This window comes from Hoplias malabaricus, chromosome 3 (assembly GCF_029633855.1).
Source record: "Hoplias malabaricus isolate fHopMal1 chromosome 3, fHopMal1.hap1, whole genome shotgun sequence".
Classification (NCBI taxonomy): Eukaryota; Metazoa; Chordata; class Actinopteri; order Characiformes; family Erythrinidae; genus Hoplias; species Hoplias malabaricus.
The window spans coordinates 73,243,243-73,254,308 of NC_089802.1; the positions used below are offsets into that span (position 1 = coordinate 73,243,243).

At 37.8% G+C, this 11,066-nt stretch overlaps 1 protein-coding gene across 1 annotated transcript; it reads right to left on the bottom strand.

Annotated features, from left to right (window-relative positions):
* Nucleotides 1–1,347: 1,347 nt before the first annotated feature.
* On the bottom strand, nt 1,348–7,808 carry sft2d2b (SFT2 domain containing 2b). The gene is made up of 8 exons (XM_066666719.1): nt 7,611–7,808; nt 7,193–7,282; nt 6,598–6,683; nt 6,354–6,435; nt 6,156–6,191; nt 5,651–5,709; nt 4,838–4,867; nt 1,348–4,069 (listed from the first exon to the last, which is right to left on the bottom strand). The coding sequence occupies exons 1-8, from the start codon at nt 7,671–7,673 to the stop codon at nt 4,030–4,032; spliced, it is 486 nt and encodes a 161-aa protein (XP_066522816.1). The 5' UTR covers nt 7,674–7,808; the 3' UTR covers nt 1,348–4,029.
* Nucleotides 7,809–11,066: the final 3,258 nt, after the last annotated feature.

Here is an 11,066-nt window from a genome sequence, read left to right on the forward strand (position 1 = left end):
GAAATGCATGTTAATAAATAATACTATTTAGAAACACCTGCTTTTCACTTTCCAGTCAAATCTCAATGGATGAAATCATGTCTTGTCCATATTGCTTTCTGCCCAAAGGTCCTGTTGCACATGGACATACATCATGTTAAGGAAAGCAAATGTGCTCAAGTTTCTGTTTCAAACTTACGTAAGTAATAAACAAGTGTGTTTACAGCAGTAACATTTTCTGTAGTTTTAGCTTCAGATGATTTTACATGAATTCTACATTGGTTTCATTCCCTTATTTTCCGGCAAACCAGGATTTTCTATAACTCTAAGATTAAGACCAAATGACTTCACAAAACTGATTTGATTCACAAACTGAAGTTGTGAAAAACTTAGTTATAAAATTGGCGGCACGGTGGCTTGGTGGTTAGCACGTTCGCCTCCCAGCACTGGGATCTTGGGTTCAAGTCCCATCTGGGTGGAGTTTCCATGTTCTCCCTGTGTCTGCGTGGGTTTCCTCCAGGATCTCCGGTTTCCTCCCACAGTCCAAAAAACATGGAGGGTAGGTGAATTGGCTTCTCTAATAACTGTCCTGGTTTGTGAGTGAATGAGTGTGTATGTGTGAGTGAATGTGTGTGTGCCCAGATATGGATTGGCGCTCTGTCCTGGGTGAAATCCTAGTGCCCGATGCAGTCCTCCAGGTGGACGGTCGTTTCTGGTCAGAGTACGCTGTGTGCGTTTGGCTGCCGCTTCTCACCAGTGTGTGTGAATTGAGCGTTCTGAGCAGTGTGGATTGTAAAGCGTCCTTGGGTATCTAGAAAGGCGCTATATAAGTGTAACGATAACTAAAAGTTTTTAGGTTTGTTTAGGTGCAATATCATTTAAATAATGATAACAAAATAAATAAAAACAAAACCTAATCATTTACAACAGGATTTTTGTCATTAAACAATTGATTATTTGAACGTTCATGGTTCGGGTAGAGATTCACTGCATTTATTACAGAACAATCTTATAAAGGCAGTGTTAATATATAGAATATTTAACAGTGTAACATCTATGTGTTAGAGACTCAATTTCTAATAAAGTTTGATTCTTTGAAGTATAGTATTATACAGAAGGCAGGGAAAACCCTTCAAATATATAATATTCACTCAACACAAAAATGATCACTGAATTGAAGTTCAGAATTGAAGCAATAAAAAAAAAAAAAAAAAGAGAACATTACCAACTCAAAGAAGCTGCTGGTGCTCTCAGAATCGACTGACAACCCCAGAGCCCAGACCTCCACATCACTGAATGTGTTTGAGACACACATAAAAAAAAACAACAAATACCATTTTGAGTGGAAATTAAACAGTGACACGGACATGAAAGGGTTAAGTGAAAGCTAGACGTCGGCTGATTGGTTATATGAGCATATCTTGGCGACTGGAAAGTCCAGTAGCGGCTCCTCCAGCTGCTCTCTGGGGGTCAGGCATTAATTGAGGAGCCGCAGTGACGGATGAGAGGAGCTGGACATTGTGTGTTTGTGCTTAGAGCAGGGGAAACATGATGCTGCCGCAGACACTGCCTCGGTGAGTGTGTGTGGACACAGAGATTAAGGGGTTTAACCGCAGAAAAGGTCTCATTAACGTTGGTCTCTCAAGCAAAAGAGAGGTTTTAAGATGTTCAGAGCATTAGGCTTTTTACACGACAGCCGAGTAAGAGCTCAGTTCAGAATACAGACCGAGAAACACACACTTTGATAAGGTTTTAATTCTTATTTTACATTATTTATAAATGGTGCAACTGCCACCTACATCCTGTATGTAACAGAGTAACACTACAATACACTGCAGTACACTAAAATGCATACTAAGAGGTTTCATCATTAAAATATTCATGATGCAACTGAAATACTCTTTAAAATAATAAAAAAAATCTACATCTAAAAATACCCTTCTTTCCCGTAATCACAGCACTGTGCCAAAGTCTTAGGTACCTGAAGAAATACGATTTTAAATATAGAAGTATAACAAATAACATGAACAATAAGGGATGCATGATATATATAAAACATTTATAACCATGTTTCTCTTTACAAACATTCATTGTTGCAATTATGACAACACCTACCTTAGCATTACGAAATCACTTCATATTTATTGGGTTACAAATGCTGTAAAGTGAATACACCGCCGAGGTTTGATCATAGGAGGCCAGAGCTACCTAAACGTTTCACTCTACTGGAGCACAACAAATACACAATCAAATATTAGTGTAAAATATCAGTCAAAAATGTATCTGCTGATGCTGAGAACATCCCAGTACCACTCAGCATCCCTAGGGACAATAAAGACTTAATGACAGTGCAGCCCAGCATTACTTGTAGTTATCAACGAATACCTGGTTTAACAGTGAAAAGGCTGTTATTTAAATTAAATCAGGGATTCTGCTGGTGGAGCATCAAATTCAAGTGATGGCTGGGAACACAGATGAGAAATCTGGATCTATGCCTATCTATGTGTTTAATTCAACCAGCTCAAAACATCTCAAGTACTTTTTTAAAAACAAGAAAAAAACAGTTTTTTTCTGCATTCACATTTGCACATTTAATTTGACAAATCGATTTAAGGACCAAGACACACTCACTTAGATAATAAATGGATTTAAGCTATTTGTTTAGATTCCCAAGACCTCTGTACGGTACTGCAGTGCACAAAAGAACAAAAAACAAACGTAAAATACTTCATTTTTGAAGTAAATGACAAAGAAATTATATTTTAAGCTTTTCAACATAAAACAGTGCAGTACAAGAACCCAGTGACAGACAGTGATTTGAAGCAGTAAAACTGGACACGTCTAAACTCTAAGCAGCACAACGACTATTTCACAAATACATTTTCAAGACAACGATTGATCCTAGATAGCAAAGCCAAGCCACTGCATATTGGCACCCTAAAAATCTGAAACATAATCCTCCACAAGCTAAGCAGCTAGACGACAATGTAGTTTGAGGCAGCGACTCACACCTCAAGGAAAGTCAAGTCTCACAGGGGAATTCCACCAATATTTCAAAATTGCTGCATAATCCCACCAGCAGTGGTTTGAAGTGCTCAGATTTAGAGAAACCAAGATAGACGGTTCCCTGTGGTGTTGATAGAAACCAGATGTCTAAAGAGCAATGTGTAAATAATCATGAATATGTCTGATGCTTGAGACATTGTTTTAGAACAGTTGGTAAATTGAAATCTTAGCCTAATATTTATCGTTTGTATTAATTCATGTCACAAGGGCATCGTAAGGCAAAACTCACACATTTCCGACATCAAATAAAACAGCTATTTTTATGATGCAGACATCTCCAACCCCTGGGTTCCATCAACACTTCAGAAAAATCAGTGTCATTACATTTGTCTACAATAAACCATTTCACATCAAAGCACATTGAAAGACTTGCAGCAGGTTTGAAAAAACATCTCAAATTCCACTTTACATTCAAAGAAAACGCCCAACAAAGCCATATTTAATAAATGACTAAATTCTGAAACAAATTCACACAACAATGCAGTCCTGCACTTCATTTGATTAATTTGGTTAAAATATTTCTCCAAGCAGACTAGGTACAAAAGGCACAGAAGAAGATGTCTAAAAGTATGAAAGCAAACAGTAATATTTAAGGCTTCACCCTGAAATAACCCACAGCACAACACAGTTATAGTCATCTCATTGAGTAAGGCCAGTTAGTTCAAGTGTACAAAGGCAGTGGTCATCTTTACCTTCACATATCATTCCTTCACTGACCTGTAAGAGAGTGTATGTGCGAGTATGTGCTGTATGTGTGTGTAGGTTTCATCTGCACACAATCCTGGAGAGTGTCCAGCCTTCAGAGAGAGGAGACGCACACCTGTGGTGTGTACGTGTGCCAGGCGCTAGAGTGGGTGCTCGAGTGGCCGCTAGCAGTGGGCACTCGGGGGCTAGCGGAGCTGAAGCCAGAGCGGGCACCGCGAGCGAGAAAGAGAGAGGCAGCGAGGGGGAGCGGGGCGAGAGAGAGGTCCGCAGCACTACACCTCACTTCAAACATACGGAGAACACCTTAATCACTGCGTTCCTGGATTAGAACAAACACAAATCAGTAAACAAGCAGTCGCGGCCAAAAGCAGAAGTGTGAAAAGTCTGTTTTGGCCACTCATACAGAGCCATGAGCGAATGGAGCTTCTGACTCTGGGAAACATCAAAATCTGATCAAATCGTATTAAACATTTACTATGGCGTACTGCAGTACAGTGCAGCGCAAAACTAACCTGCATTGTGCTATGTTCAGTATGTGAAATAATAAAAGTTTATGGAAATAAAGAAAAATACATGCTGTCATCCCATTAGAAAAGCAGTTCTGTGGCAAATAAAAGGTATAAAATAATTCTAATACACTAGCCTTACTACTTCAGACACAAATAGCTAAGCTGTATGAAGTGCTGTATACGCTGTGTATTTGTATGATGTGATGTGACAGATACAAAATGATTCTAACATCCGGTCCTGTGTGAAGTTTCACAAAGTGAATGGTACATTAAAACAGTGTCCTTTTGCTAAAATACTTCAAATACTGAATTATTAAAAGCACATTTTGTTGTCTAATTTAGGGCAACCAATTAATAACTACTCTGCAGTGCGATTTTTATAACTGTATGTACCACTAACAACAACCGATATGAAAACAGATCCCAAATTTAGTAGGTAGTGCATATCTTTGAACAATGACATGCTGAAACATTATTTTGATGAGCTATTCGTTAATAACAACGTTCATGAAAACAATTTCCATTTCTTTAAATGATTTTTAAAACAACTCGGTAAATTGATTTTTATAAAAACTTACCTTGCAAAAGGAATATAAGACAAGCCATACCTGTGGAAGAAAATTATACATTTATATACAATCAATAAAACTGAAATTAATTCATTGTTATTGTGATATTTCATTCATTCATTCATCTTCTCTAACAGCTATAACTTGAGTCGTGAGTAAGAACCCACATTGTGTAAATAAGAGATTTAAAACAATATTTTTCTGTTGTATGGAAGTATTTGTTTCACCCTTTGGAACTGTCATCTTAGAAAACATTTCCCTTTCTCCTTTGTCTTTTTTCTTTTAAAAAAAAAGCCCCCGTTTTGTTGTGTGTGGTTTTACTTTGATTATCAAGAAAACGTTACTTTTGCAAATGATTGTAAACAAGGAGATACCGTCATTATTATTTAAAAAAATGTTATGCTTCATTACTCTTTTAAATAAGCGGTCTATATGACTTCAAAAACATAAACTGACTCACCCATAAAAATGTAAATTTTTAACATGAACAGCAAGTACTTAATCAATTAATTAAGTTCTTAGAAACAAACGCATAATGTAACCCTGCTTTCATACGGAGAGCGGTGGGGGAGATCAAAGGCTACAGCATTAGCCAGCATTAGACACGGAACTGCAGCTTTGACCCTCACATAAATGAACCTGGCAGCAAGCATGAGAAATAATTGGCTTTTTAAAAACGTGCATTTCATCTCCCAAACTGTCGCCAGCAGACAGGACGCCGGAGTCTGAGCTACAGCGTATGCGGGTCAACAGAAATATACAACACATTTATCCCTCTTTTTTAAAATCCAACAGGTGTTACAGGGGGTGGTGGTCACTTACCAAGTGAAAGCCAGAAACTGGAGAATGCAGAAGAGCACGGCAATGCCATTGTTTTTCCACTAATTCGAGAACAAAATGCAGCACAATGTTAATACACCTCTCAAGACCTAACACATAAAAGCTAACGTTGTCACTGAATAAAAATAATTTTGACTATAATGTCTTTAAAGCCTAAACAATGAAAATGGAATTCACTAAAGGATAACTTTTCAAATCCTAAAGACTGAACTGTAAAAAGATAACCTATAAATCATTTACACATTCAGGGAATCTACTACAACTATTTTAAATGTACATTATCATTAAAAGGGATAATACTGGAATATTTAGAGGGAGTAAAACGTATAAAACCCACATATTTGAGCTCAATAGCCTGGTACTGACTAAACAAACCAATGGTCCAATGCTGAACTCTGATTATAACTCGTATAATTAAATGGTGATGCTTCAAATAAACCAATATAAAGGGAAAAGTATGTGACTGATAACAGCAGAAGACGCTTACCCAAAATGCAGCGCAGAGAGTCATCAAAAGGCACATCTGTATACAGGTCAAAAATGTATTTTCCAAATAATGAAAGGGAAAAGAAAAAAACCCACAAATCAAACAATTTGTAGTGTTTGCTTTTTCTTCATATTTATTTTACACACACACACACGTGTGTGTGTGTGTGTGTGTGTGTGTGTGTGCATGCTCTCTCACGATCATAATGGCTGTTGCCAATCCTCTGGTCTTGTCACACATCCTCTTCACCTGCTTCAAGGGCCCCATCAAGAACATTGTGCTAAAACATACACAACATATCCGATGTCTGATCATTTCTGCACCAAACAATAATACAATTAGACCAACGTTAAAACACGTGGGCCATTGTTTCACCCAACCCCGAAGACACACCCAAACCATGGGAATATATTTACCACCTCTGATAAAGTCTAAGACTCACCTTAATAACGAGGCAACGTTGCCAAACGTGTAGAACACAGCAAACAGAATTATTCCCACTCTGGGAACCCACAGTAAGCATGTCCCCTTAAGGTAATAAACAAAGAGAGAATAAAGGGTTGGTTTTTAAATTTTAAATGAGCTAAGTTAAAACTTCAGCATCCAGTGATGTGTATACTGTACCTACACTTCTTAGACATAATACAAATATAAGCCCTTATTACTGCCTACTACATAAACACAAACAAACATTATATATAGACCTTAGGAGGAGAAAGGTAAAACACACCAAAATAGGGACTCTAGGCCCATTAAAGGTGCACTAAGGTAACAATAAAATATGAAATATGTGATTAAAAATAGTTGTTCTAGTAATGGCATCAGAACAAGTGAATTGTAAGTCATGTTTGGGACGGACAGAGTGGCTGACATTTTTTTTTTTGTTGTGGTTCGCTCGTATGGTCGCTGGAGTTCTCCTAAATGTACTGGTCAGGACTCATGATGCGCAACTTCTGACAGTTAGGTGAATTTTAATAACACAGACATACATTTGAAATTGCCCCCTGAGCCTTTAAACCTCTCTTTCTCTTACTTACCAGCACTGAACAGATGACTCCCAGTGCAAAGCAGGCGATGAAGGCTTTAACGCGGGTTCCCCAGCCCAGCGTGGTCGCTTCATTCGCTGCCTTGAGAGAGACAACAGTCGCTGGGAGTTTAACAGTGGTGTAATACATTTATAAACACTTCACAGACTTATACGAGTTGCTTTCTTAAACGACCGGGACGCCTGAATATACCCGCTACAAAATTTAAGGTGGAACGGAACATTCGAACAAGGAAATTCAGCTGTGTCAGACCTCACCTTCGTTTCTCAATACAGTTTAAACAGTGCCTAAACACTACTGAAGGCATTTTTCACTCCACCAGCTCCAGAACAAAGTAAGTCATGTTTGTAGTTGTACTGGAATCCAGAAATAAATTAATAACAGTAGTTATAATTCAACACATCGTTACCTGCAGCACGTTAAGGTCGTCGTTGCCGTCCTGGCCGCTAAGAACTTTCTTTAACTTGTCCATAAATGCCAGAATAAAAGTAAAATACGCAGAAATATCGCTAACGTAACTACAAGTATCACACAAACTCCGCCTTTATTGATCCCCTCTTTTTCCTGTTTCAATGTACAACAGGTGAAAGTCAGAACTTCCGCCCGTAGCCCGGGCAACGGACAGGGCAACGTCACGCTTTGTTTTGAATTTTTTACGCTGTAGTATTAAAACTACTAAATCGATATTAATTTATTTGATATATGAGCAACCCACCAAACTCTGCTTTACGTCGAGGCATAAAGTTTGTTTCTAGTAGCTTCCCCTTGTCAGTAAATTAACCCAGAATATGCAAATATTAACTTTCTCCTATAGGTGGGAGTATTGTAACACACTAAGGACTAGAACGGTTGATGAAAAAAAAACAGTTAATACAAGTTACGCTAACTTAAACGCATTTAATATATCCATCACAATAAATATTGTTAACATCAAGAGACCATATTGAACACTGATAAATTTATTTTTGACCAACATTTACTACTTACATATAATAACATGTATACACAAACGTAACATAATCTAAAATATTTTATCTTCACGCCATTTTAACATGTTCTTTTTGCATTTGCTTCCAAACATATAACTTCTTAAAGTTAATATTGTAGACTCAGTTTGTTTATTCCCACCATATAAACCTAATGCTGCGTTCTGTCGGAAACTGGCAAATAACGTCTTTCTGACTTGTAAATTGCACCTAAACGGCCGACAAAGTCGTATTTACCACTGATAAACTCTGGATTCTAGATGATACACGAATTTACGAGTTTGACGTATACCGCGACCTTTTACCTCTTCCCCAGGAGAAAATGGCAAATTTGAATAGTTTAATTATGCATGTTTTTTGTAAATAAAAGCCAAATATTACGACCACAAGAGCATGTTTAAAATAATATATGTATGAATTTATACATAAAATAAATAAATAAATAAATAAAAACGCTGAGGGTAAGTATTAAAGTTTGAGAAATATTTGAAAATTCACAGATGACAATGATGTAAGAGTTTGAGTAGGCAAGGCTAAATAAAATACACATACTTTTGTGTTTTGGAAAATATATTTTATTATTATTTCATTTACAATAGCAAACCACAATTTCTTTCATTTTTATTGTTTAATTAGTTCTTTCAAAAGGCTTGTGTACAGCCAAGAAAAAAAATCAGATTAGTCCACACTATATAACATTACCTAAAATGTATACATTAGAAGAGAATGGAGTTGGCTAAAAAAGAATAATAATAATAATAATAATAATAATAATATATTTTTAAATGGTCTGTATTATGTTCATGATTTATACAATATCGTATATGAGGTGTAGTACCTCAGATCTAAAGGTCACGTTCACTACTACAGACTGTTAAAATCCATCATAATCCCATTACTTGCTGCTGAAAAAAGCTCCAGACACAGCTCTGATGTTGTAGAACAGAACCCATTTCCACATCCAAGCCGGCCATGATTAATTAAAGAGAAGGTCCATCAGAAGCAGCTTGTATGTAAAAGAAACCACAGAAGAAAAACTTTGCGTTTATTTGAAAAGATAAATCTATTGTTCACCTTTCCTTATTTTTAAATCGAACTCAGATGCTTTAAATTAGTGAATACATGGTGTGGACGTTTCAGGGCACTTTGACTCGAGTGGATGTCCAGTAAAGTGGTTCTGGCATGGCCACGTGCTTGTGACATGTTGGACAAGTCTGTTTTTTCCACAGCCACTCCTCTATGCACTGGAACAAAGAAAGTACAGTTATTTTCTATAGAAGTAAAGCCTAAACATGCCAAACTGTCTTATTACCTACCTAATAATTATTAAGTATATTAAGCATTGTTGGTGATAATACTATTTAACAATTGCAGTAAATGTGCAGTGTTGTGAAATGTGCAGTTACATTTACGCCATTTGGCAGAGACTCATCCATATTGCCCTACAATTTTAATTTTATGTTACATATCTATGTAGACCATATAAGACTAATGTAACCTTGGGAGTCTTGATCAGGAACTCTTATTGGTGCAGTGCTAACCACTACGCTTTACAATCACAGTTGAAATGTTCAATATCCAAGAGTCCTACCTCAGTGTGGAAGCTGTGTGAACAGTGCAGCTCTCTGATGGATCCCCCTCCTCTCCGCAGGTCATTATGACATATCATACACAAACTGTCTGCATCACTCTGGAAATAACAATACCGTATCATTAGAACCACCTGTAAAACACAAAATCTCAACAATACGCCAAAAAAAGTGTCAAAAATATCCCAGTAAATCTGATAACAGAGCTAAAGGGAACAAAATTTTCATCTAATGGAATTGCCAATAGCTATGTATTAACTTAGCAGTCCTGTTATAGTCCTCTAATATAGGACCCCTAGGTTTTCTAAAAATGAACATTTTTTTCATTTTCACAGAAATGAGACCTAGTGGTTTACAACAAGTAAAATCTAAGTCAAAATTTCACTCTGAGTGAGAATAGGTAGAGGTTTGAGCAGAGTTAGGCCTGGTTACTGGTGTGAATGCAAATTTAGAAGACACATGACCTTAAAAGAAAATATGTCATGATAATGCTGAGTGCAGAAGGAGATAAAGAAATTTGCACATAAAGCACATTACACTTGCTTGTACCATAATATACAACTGTTTATAAGACATGTGAATATATATCTAGCCTTAGACTGTAACTGAGGGTCAAAGTACTTTAATAGTAATTAATCACAGTTATGGCATAATAAACATATTTTATTATGCAGCAGGTAGTGTCGCAGTCACACAGCTCCAGACTTGGTTCGATTCCCGCTCCAGGTGACTGTCTGTCAGGAGTGTGGTGTGTTCTCCCTGTGTCTGCGTGGGTTTCCTCCGGGTGACTGTCTGTGAGGAGTGTGGTGTGTTCTCCCTGTGTCTGCGTGGGTTTCCTCCGGGTGACTGTCTTTGAGGAGTGTGGTGTGTTCTCCCTGTGTCTGCGTGGGTTTCCTCCGGGTGACTGTCTGTGAGGAGTGTGGTGTGTTCTCCCTGTGTCTGCGTGGGTTTCCTCCGGGTGACTGTCTGTGAGGAGTGTGGTGTGTTCTCCCCGTGTCCGCGTAGGTTTCCTCCGGGTGCTCCAGTTTCCTCCCACGGTCCAAAAACACACGTTGGTAGGTGGATTGGTGACTCAAAAGTATCCGTAGGTGTGAATGTGTTAGTGAATGTGTGAGTGTGTGTCGCCCCGTGAAGGACTGGCACCCCCTCCAGGGTGTATTCCCGCTTTGCGCCCAATGATTCCAGGTAGGTTCTGGACCCACTGCGACCCTGAACTGGATAAGTGCTTACAGATAATGGATGAATGAATGAATGAATATCTGAACATAGTTTAGCGGATTAAAAACCACC